General features: G+C 43.5%; 1 protein-coding gene across 2 annotated transcripts in view; it reads right to left on the reverse strand.

The window, feature by feature from the left end:
* Positions 1–22663, reverse strand: part of CRACDL (CRACD like) — a 108265-nt gene that overhangs the window by 22288 nt on the left and 63314 nt on the right. For both annotated transcript variants that reach the window (XM_040336340.1, XM_040336341.1), the window contains 5 exons: positions 14023–14188; positions 8655–8790; positions 5712–5861; positions 3309–3377; positions 340–564 (listed from right to left, as the gene is read on the reverse strand). In XM_040336340.1, the coding sequence (XP_040192274.1) occupies positions 340–564; positions 3309–3377; positions 5712–5861; positions 8655–8790; positions 14023–14188 (746 nt within the window). The remainder of the gene's footprint in view (positions 1–339; positions 565–3308; positions 3378–5711; positions 5862–8654; positions 8791–14022; positions 14189–22663) is intronic.

Below are 22663 nucleotides of genomic sequence, written 5' to 3' on the forward strand. Positions count from 1 at the left end.
ACACCGGTGCGACTTGTAATGTGATTTGACAGATCAAAGTCACAACCTATTTCTGGCTATGGAACTGCTCAAATCCGTACAACTCCAACTTGCACCAACTTTGAAAAGGTTCCTGTACTATTTTTGGTGATTTCAGGTGTGACTTTCATTGACATCTGTGCATGAAGTCTCACAGATGTCAACAAGCCACACCAGAAATCGCACTGACCGGCAGCTTTAAAATTTGCGCTGAAGTAGCACAATTTCGAAGCTACATTTGCTGTGAACCATGGCTAAGAGTGCAATTACAATTACACAACCCAATAATATTATTGGAAAGCTTGTAATTTATGTGATTACCGCAGAAGGCCTCCTTGTTTTGCTTAACCTTTGATTTCTAGGCTTCACTGACAGCCTATGTCTAGCAGCAGAGTTGTCTAGAAAGGAAGAAAACTGAGGTGGATTGGTGAAATCTGCAGATGGAGAGAGTATGGCGCTGTCTCTTCTTTCAACTGAGCTTTTAGGTATATCCTTTGGTGTATTTTCTTCTGGAGAGAGAGGTCTTGAGGATGTCTCAGATGAATTCTAAAGTGGTCAAAAAAAAGATACATTCAAATTTAGTCTCTTATAGAACGTTACTGAAATTTCAACTAGACCGAAAACCTTTTAGCCTATGGGCATTCATAAGAGAAATCAAACAACTCAACTCCTGCAAACTAAACTTAGGCTGTTCCTATGTCTGTGGCTTTACATCATATCTGCTAAAGTGCTAGCATTACATCTGGGTTTTTACCCCTAATAAATAAACACAAATTTATGTTTTTTTAAATACGTTTTAAATTATTCAATACCAAGGTACCACTGCACTTAGGCACCAATAAGCACCAATAAGCAAAATAAATCCTGACACCCCCCCAAAGTGCAGTATTTATAATAATGTGCTGTCACATTTTGTTTCCAAAGTAATGTCAGCAATAATCATGACACCCCCCCCACCGCTATCCTTGCACAGCCATTCACTGTGGAGATCAGTGTACTGCTGTTTCTCCACCTCCACCTCTTTGAGCTCTTATGCAGCTAAGAACAGATTATGTGATCACTTATAAAAAATAAAAAAAAATAGATGATATCTTTAATTTCTATATACACAAATGTTAGCCCTTGATTTCTTTTTTAAGCTGAATAGGTTGTTTTACAATGTAAGGGTTCACATATACATTAAGGGCTAGATTCAGCGTTGATTTACGCCGGCGTATCTATAGATACGCCGCATAAATTCAAAGCTGCGCCCCCTCATACTCATTTGAATTAGGCGCGCTTACGCCGGCCCCATTTACGCTACGCCGCCGTAACTTAGGAGGCAAGTGCTTTGTGAATACAGCACTTGCCTCTCTGATTTACGGCGGCGTAGCGTAAATACGATATGCTACACCGCCGTAACAATGCGCCCGGCTACCTGAATCTAGCCCTAACTTTCTATCCCATAGCCAAAACAGGAAGTGATAGGAAATCCCTCCAAAGTATAGGACTCCCTAGTTTGTCACCAAGGTCACCTGAACTAGTGTCCCCATTGGAAGATTTCCAATATATTACTGTTCTGGGGACATCATAAATTGAGATTTTCTTTCTTAGTGTCAGTACAGCCAAATATTACTTACTGGGTTTTCTACCTCACCCAATGTGTGCACATGATTCACAGAAAGATTTTCGTTAATGTTTCTTTCTTACTAAATTACATGCCCCCTTTCAGAAGCTAGTCTGTATGAAATATTTTTTGGTGTGAGTGGGCTATCTTATCTCAATTACCCCTTGACATTTATCAGTACAGACTTGTGCATATAACAAGTGTTTTTAAACTGTCACTGGCATTTTGAAGCTTTTAAAAATTCTTCTTGAGATCTGAATCATTCATATAATGTATAAATCCACACTGTCACTGGAAATCTATTCTACTTTAATAAGCAGAATCACACCTTGGCGGAACGTCATACTCCATGCTATGTAACAAAGAGCTGTTCACAATATACTGTATAGTATACTAAACATACTTTCTTCAACTCTTGACAAAAGAACAAGATTTAAAGTGGTTCTAAAGCCTTATGCCCTGTACACACGACCGGTTTTCCTGACATGCCAAATCCCGATGTTTTTCCCGACGTGATTCCTCACAAGTCTGCCTTGCATACACACGTTCAGTCAAAAAAAACGCTCGACCAAAGCGCGGTGACGTCCAACACGTACGACGGTTGTTCGGTTGTACGGCGGACGTTCCATTCAAATGGCGCCACCCTTTGGCCTGCTTTTACTGATCCTCGTGTTAGTAAAAGTTTGGTGAGAGACGATTCGTGATTTTTAGCCTTGTGCTTTTCAGTCTGTTACAGCGTGACGAATGTGCCATCTCCATTACAAACGCTAGTTTTATCAGAACGAGCGCTCTCGTCTCATACTTGATTTTGAGCATGCACGTTTTTTCCCCTTGGAAAAGAATACACACGAGTGGTTTTCGCGACGAGAAAAAGACTGACGGGAAACACGACGGAAAAGAATAGAACAGGTTCTAATTATTTTGCGGGCAGTTTTCTCATCGGGAAAACTGCTATGGAGCGTACACACGACCGGTTTTCCCGACTAATCTAAAAAAATTGCAGTTTTCTCGCCAGGAAACCGATCGTGTGTATGGGGCATTAAGGTTTTTCTGCATTATGGTAAAAAAAAATTGTGTGTCCAGGATCCCACCCCCCAGCCCCCCTTATACTTAGTAAATGGTGCTACACAGCTCGGCTGTGAGATTCAGTAACATGCACAACCCAGAATATTGCTGCACTTCTTGGTATCTTTATTGAAGCATTACATTTACTAAAAGGTGATATGTTTCACGCTAAACTAAGCGGTTACTGAAACGCAGCAATATTTCGGACTTGTGCACGTTACTTACCCCCTTATACTTACCTGAGCCCGATCTCGATCCAGGGCTGTGCCCAAGAGCAGCGACTATTTCTGCTCTCTCCCTTCTCACAAGAAAGATTGATAGCAGCAGGAGCCAAGCAAATCCTGTGATGAGGGAACAGGGGGCAGGGCCGAGCCCTGCAGTCTGTGTCTATGGACGCAGGGAATGGGGATCAGGATTGATACTTGCACAAATGCCCTCATAGGAAGCGGTTTCCTATAGAGCCACTCACCAATGAGGAGCTAGGAGCACTGGAAGGGGACCACAGAAGAGGAGGATCAAAGCTACTCTGTGCAAAAGCATTGCACAGCGCAGGTGATTATAACATGTTAAATTAAATAAAATGTATTACAATATATTGAGGACCATAAAGATATACTACCTGTTCATCTTCTTCACTGCCCGTTCCACCTAAGCTCAGAGAACTGTGATGTCTATTGATGTCAGAAAACTAAAGCAATGAATACAAAATATATTATTATTTATCATATTATGTAAATATCAACTACAAGACAGAGAGGTTTCACATTTAAAACCAGAAACTCTATTTGGTTTATTTTATTGAGAAATAAATTACAATTCTTACTTCATTATTAAGCATAATAATATTATAGAAAAGTATGCACATTAAAATATTTTTGTACACTAGAATATAACAAAAAACTGTTCTGTGACACCAGTGTCATATGTACTCATCAATAAAGGAGTCTATTTATAAATATTTTCTATTTTTTTTAACACTGGGTGAAAGTTGTGCAAATCTTGTGTGGAAAAATATATTACATAAATAGCAAATAATGAAATAATGAGATATGCCAGTGCTCTGGGAATCCTTTGCCACACATTTAAATGTTTATTTGTAAAACAAAGTCTGAATACATATACTGTAGTTACCAAGACAAATACTGTACATTGTTTTCTCTCTCTCTCTCCTCGCCATCTTCCTCCCTCTTCCCCCCCCCCCCCCATTTCCCAACTCCGTTATATCTTTTGACCTTTCCTTATTTCTATTTTCAAATTGTTTCCCTTCCATTCCAGCATGACTGGCAGGTATGCCTAATATTAGGCACACTGTAGTTAGAAAGTTATTGTACACATGTAAGGATTTTCTGTGCTGATACAGTGCCTTCAAAAACTATCCATACCCTTTGAAAAAAACTTTTTGTCATATTACAACCATAAACGTAAATATATTTTATTGGGATTTTTATGTGATAGACCAACACAAAGTGGCACATAATTGTGAAGTGGAAGGATAATGATAAATTGTTTTCCAATTTTTTTACAAATAAATATCTGAAAAGTGTGGCGTGCATTTGTATTCCGCCCCCTTTACTCCAAAACCCCTAACTAAAATTGAGTTGATCCAATTTCCTTCAGAAGTCACCTAATTAGTAAATAGAGTCCACTTGTGTGTAATTTAATCACAGTATAAATAAAGCTGTTCTGTGAGGCCCTTATAGGTTTGTTAAAGAACCTTAGTGAATAAACAGCATCATAAAGGCCAATGTACACACCAGACGGGTCAGAGATTAAAGTTGTGAAGAAGTTTAAAGCAGGGTTAGATTATGAAAAAATATCCCAAGCTTTGAACGTCTCACAGAGCACTGTTCAATCCATCATCCAAAAATGGAGTATGGCACAACTGCAAACCACACGTCTGTCCACCTAAACTGACAGGCTGGGCAAGGAGAGCATTAATCAGAAAAGCAGCCAAGAGGCCCATGGTAACTCTGGAGGAGCTGCAGAGATCCACAGCTCAGGTGGGAGAATCTGTCCACAGGACAACGATTAATTGTGCACTCCACAAATCTGGCCTTTATGGAAGAGTGGCATCTGGCCTTGTTGAAAGAAAGCCATAAGAAGTCCCGTTTGCAGTTTGCAAAAAAAAAAACATGCGGGGGACACAGCAAACATGTGGAAGAAGGTGCTCTGGTCAGATGAGACAAAAATTGAACTTTTTGGCCTAAAAGCAAAACGCTATGTGCTATGCAAAACTAAATCACAGCACCATGAACACGCCATCCCCACTGTGAAACATGGTGGTGGCAGCATCATGTTGTGGGGATGCTTTTCTTCAGCAGGGACAGGGAATTTGGTCAGAGTTTATGGGAAGATGCATAGGACCAAATACAGGGCAATCATAGTAGAAAACCTGGTATTCCTCGTACACACGATCATTTTTCTCGACGGGAAAACTGCAAGGAGAGCTTTTGGCCGGGAATCCCGGCCGTGTGTATGCTCCTCGCAGTTTTTTCAACAGGAAAACTTCCCAAAAAACGACGGACAAAACAAGAGAACCTGCCGGGAAAACCGGGGGACTTTTGCCTGCCGGTCTTTGGCAGTTTTCCTGTGGGAAAAACTACGATGGAGTATACACACGGCCGGGATTCCTGGCCAAAGCTCCATCGCAGTTTTCCTATTGGGAAAACTGGCCGTTTGTAGGGGAAAGACTGAACTGAGTAGGTTCTCGGATTTCCTCTCAGAAATCCTGCACGTGTGTACGGGGCATAAGAGTCTCCAAAAGACTGGGACGGAAGTTCACCTTCCAGCAGGACAACCACCCTAAACATACAGCCAGAGCTACAATGGAATGGTTTAGATCAAAGCATATTCATGTGTTAGAATGGCCCAGTCATAGTCCAGACCTAAATCCAATTGAGAATCTCTGGCAAGACTTGAAAAATATACATAAAATTTACATTCCTTTAACAACCAACAACATAGCTATAACAGACCAATCAATTATTAGTAGATCTTCTAAGCTGATTTGACTTCTACTTACCCTAGTTTTGATGGACCCATGTATAAGAGACATTTCAGGAGGGCTTCTTGGTAATCCATCATCTTCAGAACTAGTTCCAGGATCTTCAGTACGTTTACTCAAAAAGCCAAAAGGGGGTGGTCCAATTTTTATATTGGATTGAAGCTTTAACTGTGAGATACAGATACGTTTACAGCCACTGAATTCTAATAGTATAAGGATAAAGAAATAAAGTCAAGGGCCTAACAAAATGCCATCAGGTATTGGTAGGGTTGGCTGGATCAGCAAGATAACTTGGATTAATCAAATCCCTGCCCACTAAAAGTTGTAACAAGTAGCTCTGAGGCCCCATACACACGACCGAGTTTCTCGGCAGAATTCAGCCAGAAACTCGATCGGAGCCGTATTCTGCCGAGAAACCCGGTCGTGTGTACACTTTTGGCCGAGGAAACCGACGAGGAACTCGTCGAGCCAAATAGAGAACATGTTCTCTATTTCCTCGTTAGTCAATGAGGAAACTTGGCTCGCCGAGATCCTCGGCGGCTTCACAAGGAACTCGACGAGCAAAACGATATGTTTTGCCTGTCGAGTTTCTCGAACGTGTGTACGGGGCCTGAGTGTGTGCTTGTTCAAGAAACCAGTCCAAATAATAATTAAATTTCCACTATGAAGTCCACACATAACATTTCCCCTTTTGCATGTCCTGATGAAGGGGGCAAGGCCTAGCCCCTAAATATGGTTACTGTGTGTACAGTTTTCAACTAATATTATATTAATATCATGGTGTGCCACTTTAATGTTAGAAATCACATTATCCAGTAACAACTCAAGGTGACTGTAAAAGCCATTTGCTGTAAAAGCTGATAGTCCAGTGTCCAGACACTGGCGTACACCCAAATGATCTTAAACCTACTGCAAGGGTGTCAAACTGGCGTCCCCCCAGCTGTTGCGGAACTACAAGTCTCATGATGCCTCTGCCTGAGGGAGTCATGCTTGTAATGCCTCATGGAACTTATAGTTCCAAAACAGCTGGAGGACTGCCAGTTTGACACCTGTGCCCTACTGTGAAGAAATAATAAGCATTTTAGGGAATCTAGCTAACCACTTCCTCAAGCATGCCCGCTGAAGAATGCATTCTGGAGCTTTTACATACAGTCTGAACTGCTGCAAGACTTGAATTATAAATTCTAATCTATCTAATGAAACCATTATTCTTTGTAATGTACTGTGGCACCAAAATATAACACACATCAACTTGCAGGCCTACTTTTTCTACAATGGCTTGTGAGAAACCCAACCCACACACGATTGTACACTCCCTTCTAGTACAAGGAGAATAGCAAAATAAAAAAATCACCTGTCAGCTGGGAGCAGTCGATGATAAAAAAAACAATGAAAAACATTAAAAATAAGTGCATCTACTGTTTAAAATTTAGTAATGCATTGGGATTTATTTACCAAAACTGTAGAGTGTAAAATCTGGTGCAGCTGTGCATGGTAGCCAATCAACTTCTAACTTCAGCTTGTTCAATTAAGCTTTGACAAAAAAAAAGAAGAAAAAAACTGGAAGCTGGCTTCTATGCAAAGTTGCACTAGATTTTGCACTCTCCAGTTTTAGTAAACCAACCCCCATGGTCTCACCCTGCTCTGCACATGCTCAGTTCCTTTCTATTTTTTGGCACTGTGCCGGAAAATCTGACCACTAGAGGCCAATCTGCTGACAGCCTAATTTTCTGCTGCTCAGGGGCTCTGGGCTTCAGCAAAATGGCAGCGTCCAGCAGGAAGAAACAGGAGCAATGCTGGAGGCAATTTACAGCACACAAAAAAAATTGGTAGAATAATTATTAATGAGAAATGTATGTTCCTTGCTAAAGAATATTATTATATTTTAATCAAGTTGTTATAGGTAAAGTTCCTCTTTAAAAAAAAGGGGAGAAGCGGCGCCTTCTAAGCTTAGTATTTGGAATTTATTAAAAACATAAAGCATAGGAATAACACTCACAAAGGAGCTAAAGATTAGGGGCTTCATCTTAGAGCCTGATGAAGAAGCACGCATGCTTCGGACGCGTGCACCTCCCCGCTGACTCGGAACCCGGAAGTGACGCCAGCAACGCCATCCACGGCTGTGCTCTACGGAACGCTGTCCTCCTTCTCCATACAGAGAGAGTGTGTGGTTCCCGCTGCCAATAGAGGCAAGGAGCCACTTGGATTCCGCCGTTTAACATCACAGGCAGAAACAGCATCCACCGTACCCGGGGACCAAGCGGACAACAAACTCTACAGATAAGCCCCTAATCTTTAGCTCCTTTGTGAGTGTTATTCCTATGCTTTATGTTTTTAATAAATTCCTAATACTACGCTTAGAAGGCGCTCCTGCTTCTCCCCCATTTTTTTACTATTTCAGATCTCTCTTCTATCTGTGAGCCGGCAGCCAACTCTGTACTACAATAGTGGTGTTTTTCTACACATGGACACTCTTTATGGACTAATGGACTGATACATACAGTTCCCCTTGAACATCCTATCCATCCCCCTTCCCATTTGGAATAGCTTTTACAACAATATCCGGAGTGCGCTCAATTAACCCTTCGTTTTTCAAAGTTCCTCTTCAGCCTGGGTTCACATTAGCGTGATCTCACAGATTGCATGTGATTCGCACCCGAACCGCAGGTGCCAGTCACATGCGATCTCTGAGCAATGCAAGTTCAGCCATACAGTTGTATGGCTGAACTCGTATTCGATTGGCACAGAAAATAGTGCAGGGACTTATTTTTCCCCGAACTAGAATCGGATCGCATGGGTGTTCTCACCTATGCGATTCGATTCCTATGCGAGGTCGAACTGCGATCTGTGAACTAAAGTGAAGAAAGCCTACAACTAGTCTCTCTGACCCAACTGAAATGAAAATAATGTGTCAGCTTTCTGTAACTAGGAAGAGTGAAAGTATATTGTAGTGTGACATACCTGCAAAGCTTTGATATGGTCAGACACATTCTCCTGGGAGAAAACACGCACTGGTCGGGTAGTCTCTTGTACTATCTCTGGAATGAAGATGCTGTCATGTGACACAGCTCTGCTCCCCAGCACTCCAGCTGCAGTTCTGGAATTATATGACCTGCCATGTTACTTTAACTAATGAAACTCTCAAACTCATTACAGGAACCTAACATGTCACAAAATATTTTTATAGTGACTTGAGCTAAGAAAAATCAGGCAGATTGCACAACAATAGTTTTATATCTCCGAGCATCTTTAGGCTTGGAAAAAAAATTTTTGTTAGTTTGAGGTGTATGCCTTTCACCAGACTATACACTATATTACCAAAAGTATTGGGACTGCCTTTAAACGCACATGAACTTTAATGGCATCCCAGTCTTAGTCCGTTGGGTTCAATATTGAGTTGGCCCACCCATTGCAGCTATAACAGCTTCAACTCTTGTGAGGTCAGGCACTGATGTGGACGAGAAGGCCTGGCTCACAGTCTGTGCTCTAATTCATCCCAAAGGTATTCTATTGGATTGAGATCAGGACTCTGTGCAGGCCAGTCAAGTTCCTCCACCCCAAATTCGCTAATCCATGTCTTTATGGACCTTGTGCTCCCACAAAGTTGGGAGCATGATATTGTCCAAAATGTCTTGGTATGCTGACACCTTCAGAGTTTCCTTCACTGGAAAAAAGGGACCAAGCCCAACCCCTAAAAAACAACCCCACACCATAACCCCCCTCATCCACCAAATGATTTGGACCAGTGCACAAAGCAAGGTTTACTGAATAAAGAAATACTATTTTTTTAGATGTCACCCTGAGTGCCATCCCTTTCCTTATTCTGTGCAGGCCAGTCAAGTTCCTCCACCTCAAACTCGCTCATCCATGTCTATATGGACCTTGCTTTGTGCACTGGTCCAAATCATTTGGTGGATGGGGGGGGGGGGGGGATTATGGTGTGGGGTTGTTTGTCAGGGGTTGGGCTTGGCCCCTTGGTTCCAGTGAAGGGAACTCTTAAGGCATCAGCATACCAAGACATTTTGGACCGTTTCACGCTACTATCTTTGTGGGAAAAGTTTAGGGATGGCCCCTTCCTGTTCCAACATGACTGCTCACCAGTGCAAAAGGTCCATAAAGGCATGGATTAGCAAGTTTGGGGGAACTTGACTGGCCTGCACAGAGTCCAGACCTCAACCCGATAGAGCTTATTTGGGGTGAATTAGAACGGAGACTACGAGCTAAGCTTTCTTGACCACATTAGTGCCTGACCTCACAAAAGGGGCTTCTGGAAGAATGGTCGAACATTCCCATAAACACACCCCTAAACCTTGTGGACAGCCTTCCCAGAATAGTTAAAGCTGTTATATCTCCAAAGGGTGGGCCAATTCAATATTGAACCCTATGAACTAAGACTGGGATGCCATTAAAATTCATGTGTGTTTAAGGGCAGGTATCCCAATACTTTTGGTAATATAGTGTATATTGAAGCTAATATTTTATTTGGTCAAATTGATCTACATAAAAAAAGATTGAATCAACAGCTTACAGTTTATTTTATCATTTATGTAGAGTATGTGCCCATCTTTCTATCTATTAATCTTTCCATTCATCACACTCATTGGTCAGAAAAACGTGAACCCTTAGCTCCTTACCTGAGAAACGTCACAGTTCTCTGAGCTCCCGTCTGCTTACTACTTTGTGTCTGACTACCGCGGTACTGATCCCGGCTTCAGCAAGCATAGACAGTAGACGAAGCTGGGAAATCTGCAGGCTAGGCCTTGACACATAAAAAAAAAACATAGAAAAAAACTCTGGCCCAGATTCAGGTAGGGGCGCGCACTGATACGGTAGCGCATCGTATCGTTTTTACGCTACGCCTCCGTAAATTACTGGAGCTACGCTGCATTCACGAAGCATTTGCTCCGTAATTTGCAGCAGCGTATCGTAAAAGGGGCCGGCGTAAGCGCGCGTAATTTAAATGATCCCGTAGGGGGCGTGGATCATTTAAATTAGGCGCGTTCCCGCGCCGAACGTACGGCGCATAGGACGTCATTGGCTTCGACGTGAACGTAAATGGCGTCCAGCGGCATTCACGAACGAGTTACACAAACGACGCAAAATTTGAAAATCGCGACGCGGGAACGACGTCCATACTTACCATTGGCTGCAGGAGCAGCCTTACGGCGAAAACGACGAACGCAAACGACGTAAAAAACGAGAGCCGGCCGCGCGTACGTTTGTGAATCGGCGTAAGTATGCAATTTGCATACTCTATGCTGACAACTACGGGTGCGCCACCTAGCGGCCAGCGTCAGAATGCACCCTAAGATACGACGGCATAAGAGACTTATGCCAGTCGTATCTTAGGCTACAGTCGGCGTATCTATCTTTCTGAATACAGAAAGTAGATACGCCGGCGCTACTTAGCAATTACGCTGCGTATCTATGGATACGCAGGCGTAATTGCTCTCTGAATCTACCCCTCTATTTTTGCTTGCATATGATTGGATGGAAATCAGCAAAGCTTCACTTTCACCTTTCCTTTGAAAAGTGAACAGAATGTTTGCTTTCAGTAAATCAAATAGATGTTTGGTTTACATATACTTTAAGGCTCCTTTAAGACTTGTGCGACTTGTACGGCCCCACATAGAACATGTGAAATTCATTTTTTTCTATATGAGTTATTCCTACTGACACTACAGAAGTCGTTGCGACTTGAGAAAAGGTCCATGCAGGACTTTGGTCTGACTTTTGATGCAACTTTGGTCCAGAGACTGTAATGTCAGATCAAAGTTGCACCAAAAATCATATCACAGTCATGCTCCAGTGTCGCAATAGAAATTGTGCGACTTTGGAGACGCCCTAATGTAAAAGAAGCCTAATTGCTAAGAAGCTTAAAATGTACCCTTTGCTGGCAAAGTTCATGCTTGCAGCAAATTAAATAAATATGTTCGAGGTGTCTGCCAACAAGATCTGAAATTTAAGCTACCAAGCAATTATAAATTCTCCTTTGTAGTGTAAGCTGAATACACAGACTCCTACTTCAGACAAATACCTATATACTCTATTAGACGAAAATTCTTGAGAGTTTATTGTTATTCCATGACAGCAAAACACTATTACAAATACACCAGGGCTTTTTTTTTTTCGCGTGAACGCAGTTCCGGCACCTCCTGGACTGACTGGCCCAGATTCAGGTAGAATCGCGCAATATTTGCATGGGCAAAGAGCAAAAAATTTTCTCTGTGCCCACGCAAATATTGCGCTTTGCCCGCGATTCACGGAGCAGTTGCTCCGTAAATTGCGCGGGCGATATGCTAAATAGCCCTGCGTAAGGGCGCCTAATGTAAATGATCCCGCCGGGGGCGGGAATCATTTAAATTAGGCGCGCTCCCGCGCCGAGCGAACAGCGCATGCTCCGTCGGGAAACTTTCCCGACGTGCATTGCGGCAAATGACGTCGCAAGGACGTCATTTGCTTCTAAGTGAACGTGAATGGCGTCCAGCGCCATTCACGGTTCACTTACGTAAACGACGTAAAATTTGAACGTCGCGAGCGGGAAGCGCAGCTATACTTTAGCATTGGTTGCGCCTGCTATTAGCAGGAGCAGCCTTATGCTAAAGTGGCCGTAGGGAAACTCCGTACCTTGCGTGCGCAGGGCCCGCGCAACTTTTGTGAATCGGTGGTAGTATGCAATTTGCATACTATACGCCGATCACAATGGCCGCGCCCCCTAGCGGCCAACGCAAGAATGCAGCCTGGGATGTGAAGGCATAAGGAGGCTTATGTCTGTCACATCCTAGGCTGCAGTCGGTGTAACGAGGTTCCTGAATCAGGAGCACTCGTTACACCGGAGCAAGTAAGCCCTTGCGCCGCGCAACCTATGGTTGCGCGGGCGCAAGTGCTTCTTGAATCTGGGCCACTGTATGTAATGGCAAGGGGTGCTGGGGTGGGCTGCAGGGTATAAATGCTCACTGCTGGGAATCTATTTTTGCAGGGGAGGTCTATTTTTGCTGGGGGGGTTTTATGTTGCAGGGGGGGTCAGTTGTTGCTGAAAGAGATCTACTGTTGGGAGAGGGGTCTATTGTTGATGGCAGCCAGAGAGTCTATTATTGCTCTTGTTGCTGCCGGTAGTCTATTGTTGCTGGGGTGGGGGAATTTTGTTGTGGGTGGTCCATTGTTAGGGGGATCTATTGTTGCTGGTTGCAGGGGATCTATGTTACTGTTTTTCTTGATATCATTACCAAATTCCATACAAATTACTTAGGGCCAGATCCACAAAGAAGTTACATCGGCGTATCTATTGATACACTGTGTAACTTCTAGGATGCTCTGCCGTATCTTTGTTTTGTATCCACAAAACAAGATACGCCTGAATGGGGGCTAGATCCGACTGGCGTACGTCTTAGTACACCGTCGGATCTAAGGTGCATATTTACGCTGGCCGATAGGTGGCGCTTCCGTTGATTTCCGCATAGAGCATGCAAATTAGCTAGATACGCCAATCCTCAAATGTACATCCGCCCGGCGCATTTTTTTACGTCGTTTCCGTAAGGCTTTTTTCGGCGTAACGTTACCCCTGCTATATGAGGTGTACGCAATGTTAAGTATGGACGTCGGCCAGCGTCAAATTTTCCGTAGTTTACTTAAAACGTTCGCGAATAGGGCTTTGCGTAAATTATGTTCACGTCGAAAGCATTGACTATTTGCCACGTGATTTTGAGCATGCGCACTGGGATACCCCCACGGACGGCGCATGCGCCGTTAAAAAAAAAACGTCATTTACGTGGGGTCAAGTAGAATTAACATAAAACACGCCCACATCTTATCCATTTGAATTGCGCGCCCTTACGCCGACACATTTACGCTACGCCGCCGTAACTTTAGACGCAAGTGCTTTGAGAATACAGCACTTGCCTCTCAAAGGCGGCGTAGCGTAACTACGATATGCTACGCCTGCTTAAAATTACGCCGATCTACGTGGATCTGGCCCTTAGCAGTTAGCGCAACACAACTATACATGGTTCTATATTGTCTCAAAGGGGAGGTACTGGGAGGTGGGTAGGGGCGGAGAAAAGGGGTGACTTGGAAAGGGGGAGTTCCTGCACCGATTGTCTGAGAAAAAAAGGCTTGAAATACACATACTAGAACATTATTCTCTAGCATCTGGCATAGAACTGATCTGCTATGCATTCATCGTGGAATAGAATTATGGGACAATACTGGTGAAAAAGAAGAGAGAAGCAACAGACGTCAAAAAGATATTGATTTTTTTTAAAAAGGACCAAAAGCAGGATGAAAAGCTGACATATCTGTACACATCAGTAGGTTGATCAATAAGACTTACTCAAGGTCATCCTCAGAATCATAATCAGTGTTCCCAGAGTCAGGGACTGTGACATCGCCTGCAGACTGGCTCTTCAGCCCACTACTACCCAAAGAAGGCAGCGTCTCTTTCCTCTTCTTTAGTCCAAAGAATTTTTTAAAAGACTTGAATTTAAACTTCTTTTTGGCTGGAAACAGAATCAAACAGGGCAAGCAATGAGTTATCAACAAATGCATATGTTAACTTCCATCCAAATGAAGATTTTAAGTACACTTATTTGCATGTGTCTGGATTTTTCTTTTTAGTGTGCATCCTGGCAGTTCTTCCCCTATTTCAGCCTGACGTCTCTATGAGCATTTCCCTTAAAGTGGTTGTTAAGCCAACGGTTTAAAAACCTCCCATCCCCTCTGTACCATAACGTTATGTGCCCGTGTCTGTTTTATGTGATAAATATGCCAATTTGTACCTATATCAGAGCGTCTCCCAGTACTCACGTGACTCATCGGCTCTCTTCTCTGCTGACAGATATAGCAGGCGGTGCCGAGCACTCCCACTGACGTCAGCCATGGAGGAGAGAGAACTGAGGAACCTTGCTTGGACTTTGAAAGGACATTTTTTGACTGTGACTGTGACTTTAATGCCGCGTACACACGACGTGATTCTTGTCAAGCCTGCCTTGCATACACACGACGGCACTATAAAGGGGAAGTTCCATTCGGATGGCACCACCCTTTGGGCTGCTTTTGCTGATTTTGTGTTAGTAAAATTTTGGTGATAAACGATTTGCGCTTTCTAAGGCCCCGTACACACGATCGAACATGTCTGCTGAAACTGGTCCGCGGACCAGTTTCAGCAGACATGTTCGGTCGTGTGTACGGCCGATCGGGCAGGATTCCAGCGTACATTTGCCCGCCAGACCGTTTTCGAGCGGGCAAATGTTTCTAAACTTGCTTAGAAACATGCCCGCTGGAATCCTGCCCGTCAGACATGTTCGGTCGTCTGTACAGACTTACCGTACATGTCCGAGCGGCCGCCATCCCTCGCATGCGTCGAATGACTTAGACGCATGCATGGAAGCATTGAACTTCCAGGGCCGCGCACGTCGCCGCGTCATCGTCGCGGCGACGGCGCGGCCTCGTCACCGCATATCGTGTACGCGCGGATTTCTGTATGATGGTGTGTACAGCCATCATACAGAAATCTCCGGGCGGGCATGTAAGCTGAAAACGGTCCGGCGGACCATTTTCATCGTACATGTTTGCCCGTGTGTACAAGGCCTTAGTCTTCGTGCTTTTCAGTCAATTACAGCGTGACGAATGTGCCATCTCCATTACGAACGCTAGTTTTACCAGAACGAGCGCTCCCATCTCATAACTTGCTTCTGAGCATGCAAGCTATGAGTAAGCATCACATGATGTGAAACATGTCAGCCACCTTTTTCCTGTTGTTCACTTCATTTTGACTGTATCGCTTTGGTTGTTTTTTGGATTTTATTTGTACAATAAAAACATCGTTTTAAGGAGTGCGGCAGTCCAGGATCTTCTTCTATCCATTGCTTCTGAGCATGCATGTTTTTTTCCATCAAACGATGAGAAAAATTAGAGCATGTTCTAAATTTTTAATGCCCATTGTTCACGTTGAGAAAAATGCTCTGGAGCCTACAAACGGTCGTTTTGAATGACTAATTAAAAAAATTTGCATTTTTCTCGTCATGAAAAATGGTCGTGTGTACGCCGCATTAGAGTACATTTAGTTTGATAATAGTGAACGCTGATTTTATTTATATATTGTGTATAATTGACTGGAACGGTCATGCTGCCCATACAGATTGGGTAAGCAATCTCCCCTGCTTGGAGACACAATGCAGGGCCTCCTACTTTCTTTTGGAATACCACAGATTTTCCACCTGGCAACACTAGACCTTTTTCATCTAACTGGAACTTCAAATTCCATCCCCTTGCCAAAGGTTTTGTCACCCAAAAGAAGGTTCTGCAGAGAACTGTAATCAAAATCTCATTTATCTGCAATCCCCAATTGTTCTAACTTCAATAAGAGACTACATAACCAACAACCCTCAAAAAAAATAAAAAAAATTCAGGGCACCAGTTTCAGTTATAAAAATACATGATGTGATGGCTACCCTCTACGCATTACAATATCTGTCCTACACAATCTTCTAGGGACTGCATCCACCGAATGATACCACAATTTAGGACAAAATCCAAGACAAGAACAAGACAATGGTCCGGATTCAGAGAGATCGGCGTATCTTTAGAGCAGCGTAGCGCATCTGATATGCGCTACGCCGACGTAACAGAGAGGCTCGTACTGTATTCACAAACCACTTGCTCCCTTTCTTGCGCCGGCGTAACGTAAAATGGCCGGCGTAAGCCCGTCTAATTCATAGTAGCAAGGCAGTGGGCGTGTTGTATTAAAATTAACCGTGACCCCATGTAAATGCATGGCCCAACGAACGGCGCATGCGCGCGAATGCTCAGAATCATGGCGCATATACTCCCTAACATACGCCGGCTCAATGCCTGTGACGTGAACGTAACCTACGCCCAGCCCTATTCACGTATGACTTACGTAAACAACGTAAAATACAACGGCTGTTCCGATGTTTCCGACGTCCATACCTTAACATGGTTTATGAGGGGTAAACTTACGCCAGACGTACGCCTTACGTAAACGGCGTAGCTTACTGGGACGGGCGCAAGTACGTTCGTGAATCAACGGAAGCGCCCCTAGCGGCCAGCGTAAATATGCACCCAAGATACGACGGCGTAGGAGACTTACGTCGGTTGGATCAAGCCGAAATTCTGGCGTATCTGGTTTCGAGAATACGGTACATAGATACGACGGCGCATCCTAGAACTTACGCGGTGTATCAACAGATACGTCTGCGTAAAATGTCTGTGAATCCGGGCCATTGATTTTAGGTTCAATCATGACCAATGGAGTAAATTCTGCTCACTAGCTCCATTAACACAAAGTTTCCTTAAAATCCTGTCAAGGTGGTACAGAACCTCCCAAAACATCACAGCTGTTTCTTGGAGGTGTCAGATAGATGTTGCCATAGTGGCATTGGTCTATAATCCTTATTTGGTGAGACTGACCTAATATTCAGCCCTACTGCGAAGATACACATTATTCAATTTCCTGCAAGGCTTTGAACTTCCCCTAGATTATATACCTCCTCCATTGGCTACTCAGCATGCACCCCCCCATCTTGCACCTGCAGACTGTGAACAAAGCTTGGCGCACTCGTTGCACTGCAGGTTGCAATAGCAGCGGCAGAGGAAGTTCCCGCCCCGTTGTTATGGCAACCTGTCAATCAATATAGAAAAGCGAGCATACCACCGGTAAGATGAATATTAATCTTAATTTCCTTTATACTTCGCTGCCTGTTGGCTCCTGGGATATACGTGTCATCAATCCCAGGAGCCAATGGGCAGAGAGGTACAAAGGAAATTACGATTTATGTTTATCTTACCACCGGTAATATGCTGGAAAAAAAAATCCAAATATTCATTGTAATGCGATCAGCAACACGGTCGGCCAAAAATCAACAATAGGGTGGAACTCCGCTTTAAGAAATATCTCTAGCTTTTTTTGCTAGTGTATTAATAGAGCTTATTTACAGATTGTTTTACTTGGATTGCAAAATGTATCCACTTCTCTTGTTTTCATGATTCTGTTTTTTATTTGTACACTTCTGCAAAAATTTTATAAGTAAAGATTGGAAGAAAAAAAGCAATATCATAGCCTCTTGTTGTGTAACTGTATTTAGCGAGGTCATGTTTCTCTTGCCCTAATTAGATATTACACTCTGTACTGTATTGCAGATTATAGGCAAATTCTAGGTCACAGAGGAATTCCATGACCATGTAAGGAAAAGGCTGCTAGACTTAATGTCTATATAGGTATTTGAACTCTGAAACTTAGGCGTGTTTTCCTGTGACTTATTCTAGTGTAATAGGTGGACATGGGTGTGTGCAATAGATGTTTGTTGCTAAGGACACAAACATCTGTATTGCAACTACCTATATTCCAGCTGTCATTTTCTAAATACACTTTAAGAAATTATAGGTTAGACTTGACTGCTAAGGCCAATCAGGTACATGTTTTTATTCAGTTTAAGAAAATAAATTGACACTTCAGGCTGAACAAACTCAAAACATCAGTAATTGCACTTATGTGTTGATTTGAATATCAATTGAAACATTTGTTCACACACCTACCATGTTTCCCCAAAAATAAGCCTGGGTCTTATATTATTTTTTGAAACCAAAAACGCACTAGGGCTTATTTTCAGGGTAGGGTTTTGCAATTTAATCCCCAGTGTGCACAGCGTAATGCGAAGGGTATGTGTCTCTGCAAACCAGGGCACCCCTTACACAGCTTTAGGCAGGGCCCCCCTGGAGCAGAGAACTGGGGGGGGGGGGTGCTGACGAAAAAAACAAATGTAATCTCTTCTCTCCTTCCTGGCGCAAGATAATAAGCAGAGGGGGTCCCTGGGAACCATGTGGGGCACCCTTACAGGTGTATTGCACAAAAAACGGGAGGGGGGCCGTTTATTTAACCCCCCAAAGAACCAAGTGCATATAGCACTAGTGCCTGTTCAAATTTGTCCCTTAGGCCCCGTACACACGGTCGGACCGAACCGATGAGAATGAACCGAAGTTCAGTTTCATCGGACCAAACCGACCGTGTGTATAGGCCATCGGTCTGTTTTCCTTCGGTCCAAAATTTTAAAACATGCTTCAAAACCGAACCGATGGACTGCTGCCCGATCGGACCAAACCGATGGTTAGTACAGAAAAGCTCAAAACCCGTGCATGCTCAGAATCAAGTCGACGCATGCTTGGAAGCATTGAACGTCGTTTTTTTCAGCACGTTGTGTGTTTTACGTCACCGCGTTCTGACCCGATCGGATTTTGAACTGATGGTGTGTACACACATCAGACCATCAGGCCACTTTAGCGGTGAACCGATGAAAATGGTCCGTCGGACCATTCTCATCGGTTTTGTCCGACCGTGTGTACGGGGCCTTAAACTGGCCATAGACGAGTCAGTTGTTTTCATTCAACTACTAGTGGATGGAATGAAAAAACTGACCCAATTCCCCCATCCCACACATTCAAGGTGGATGGAAGAATACTCCTGCTGTGTCATTTTATTCTGACAGCGGGGAGGCTTCTCAGTCGACAGAATACACCGATTAGTGTTGTCCGCTATAGCCTGCAGTGCTGATCGAGAGATTTTTTTTTAGCAGGGCAGTTGTACAGAAGTCGATTTGTAGAGTGCCCATACGTGGATCAAAATGTGACTAGTCCCTGTTGAACTGGCTAAACTTTGATCCATCCATTGGCAGCTTTAGGTTCTAAGTAGCACAGTTAGCAAGCTCCCCCCCCCCACCCATGTGTCTGACAATGCCACTAGAAAGGAAATAGATTTGGGATTGACAGTTCTGGTATCTGACAGCAGGGGGCACTCTGGAGACCAGTGCTACCATTCAAGAAATATCACACAGCCTGGAGCACTGTGTGTCTATCAGGTACATAGTTACATAGTATTAGTAGATGAGGTTGAAAAAATACTAGGGCTGCGGAAATTAACGATTAATTGGTCGATTAATCGTTAATTTATTTGGTCGATTAAAATTATTTTGATCGAGGACGATCCGCGGAGTGAGCTCCGCGGTCTCGCCCATAGGAAAGGCCGCGGCTTCGGCCTAGCTCCGGAGCCGTGGCCATTTTGGTCCACCCGGCGGCAGCCGAGTAGCGGCGCGCTGACGTCATCATCACCTGCCCGCCTGCTTGTATCTTCTTCCCTTGCGCACGTGTGTCCATCAGCTACTCTGCAGATGGGTCTGCCTGCCTGATAGTCAGGTAAGAAAGAACAACCATCTGTGTGTGGTAACATTATGGGGCAGATGTATATATTCCTGGAGTATGGGGACAGATGTGTATATTAAAGCATGGGGGCAGATGTGTATATTACAGCATGGGGGCAGATGCTGTAATGTACACATCTGCCCCCATGCTGTAATGTACACATCTGCCCCCATGCTGTAATGTACACATCTGCCCTTATGCTGTAATGTACACATCTGCCCCCATACTGCAAGAATATACACATCTGCCCCCATGCTGTAATGTACACATGGGGGCAGATGTGTATATTCTTGCAGTATGGGAGGCAGATGTGTATATTACAGCATGGGGGCAGATGTGTATATTACAGCATGGGGGCAGATGCTGTAATATACACATCTGCCCCCATACTGCAAGAATATACACATCTGCCCCCATGCTGTAATGTACACATGGGGGCAGATGTGTATATTCTTGCAGTATGGGAGGCAGATGTGTATATTAAAGCATGGAGGCAGATGTGTATATTACAGCATGGGGGCAGATGCTGTAATATACACATCTGCCCCCATACTGCAAGAATATACACATCTGCCCCATGCTGTAATGTACACATCTGCCACACAACTACTTTTAGCTGATCTCCTTGCATTGCAACTCTGCATCAGCCACTGGTAAATGTGGTGGGGGCAGTATGGGGGGCAGATGTGTATATTCTTGCAGTATGGGGGCAGATGTGTATATTCTTGCAGTATGGGGGCAGATGTGTATATTACAGCATCTGCCCCCATGCTGTAATATACACATCTGACCCCATGCTGTAATATACACATCTGCCCCCATACTGCAAGAATATACACATCTGCCCCCATACTGCAAGAATATACACATCTGCCCCCATACTGCAAGAATATACACATCTGCCCCCATGCTGTAATGTACACATGGGGGCAGATGTGTATATTCTTGCAGTATGGGAGGCAGATGTGTATATTACAGCATGGGGGCAGATGTGTATATTACAGCATGGGGGCAGATGCTGTAATATACACATCTGCCCCCAAACTGCAAGAATATACACATCTGCCTCCCATACTGCAAGAATATACACATCTGCCCCCATACTGCCCCCACCACATTTACCAGTGGCTAATGCAGAGTTGCAATGCAAGGAGATCAGCTAAAAGTAGTTGTATCTGTATGTGTGTTAATTAATCGAAATTAGTCGATTAATCGATTAAAAAAAAAAAACGATTAATCGAACACAAAAATTTTAATCAGTCACAGCCCTAAAAAATACATAAGTCTATGAAGTCCAACCTGTGTGTGTGATTATATGTCAGCATTACATTGTATATCCCTGTATGTTGTGATCGTTCAGGTGCTTATCTTATAGTTTCTTGAAACCATTGATGCCCCCTCCACTTAGACCACTGCCTGTGGTAGGGAATTTCACATCCTTGCCACGCTAAAGCCTCGTGCACACGATCGGATATCTGATGGAATCTAATCCGATGGATTTTTTCGTCGGATATCCGATGAAGCTGACTTTCATCAGTCTTGCCTATACACCATCAGTCAAAAACATGACCGTGCAAAAACGCGGTGACGTAAAACACTACGACGTGCTGAAAAAAAGGAAGTTCAATGCTTCCGAGCATGAGTCGACTTGATTCTGAGCATGCGTGGATTTTTGACCGATAGACTTCCACACAGACGATCGTTTTTTTCTATCGTTTTTTTTATCCATAGGAAAAATTTAAAACATGTTCTATTTTTTTTCACCATGGGAAAACAAACCGATGGGGCCCACACACGATCGGTTTGTCCGATGAAAACAGTCCATCGGTCTGTTTTCATCAGACAAACTGATCATGTGTACAGGGCATTACAGTTAAGAATCCTCTACGTAGTTTAGGGTTAAACCTCTTTTCTTCTAATTTTAATGAGTGGCCACGTGTCTTATTAAACTCCCTTCTGCAAAAAAGTTTTATCCCTATTGTGGGGTCACCAGTATGGTATTTGTAAATTGAAATCATATCCCCTCTCAAGCATCTCTGAGAGAATAAGTTCAGTGCTCGCAACCTTTCCTCATAACCAACATCTTCCAGACCCTTTATTAGCTTCATTGCCCTTCTTTGTACTCGCTCCATTTCCAGTACATCCTTGCTGAGGAGTGGACTGGTGTCCAGAACTGGACAGCATACCCCAGGTGCGGCCGTACCAGAGTTGCTGCATCTAAACATGCCCAGCCTGGCTAATTGATCACAGAGTGCTACACTGTTGAGTGACCTTTCAGTTTTATGAATGAGCAATCAGTGATGTCAGACTGTGTCATAAACGACACTAGTCTTAAGGTTGCTGATGTTTCATTTAGAAAAGAGAAAGCTGGACTGTGTATGTGTGACAACAGCCGTTAATAGACCCACAGTGTCACAGCTCTGAGTGATCTGATTCTGTCACTATTATGATCAGTGCTTCTTGTTCATTCATATTAGTGGGGTGACTTTCCTGTAAATATTGGAATAATGTATTCAGCAGTTGAAGTAGCCATAAGAGCATTTAACAGTTTCCTAAAAAGTCCACAAGTAAACACTATCAAACAACCAAGGTTTTATCTTGAGAACACTGACAAAATATGTCAGGCATTTAACTCTCAATCATATCCTATGCTGGAAGAAAACAATCTCAGCCTGTGCCAATGAAGCCCAGTAATGGCGCTTTAATACATACTTGTAGCCGCAGATGGCAGCCTGTCTTTTTGCAGCAGGACTTTTTCATCA

Source organism: Rana temporaria, chromosome 2 (assembly GCF_905171775.1).
Source record: "Rana temporaria chromosome 2, aRanTem1.1, whole genome shotgun sequence".
In the NCBI taxonomy this organism is placed as follows: Eukaryota; Metazoa; Chordata; class Amphibia; order Anura; family Ranidae; genus Rana; species Rana temporaria.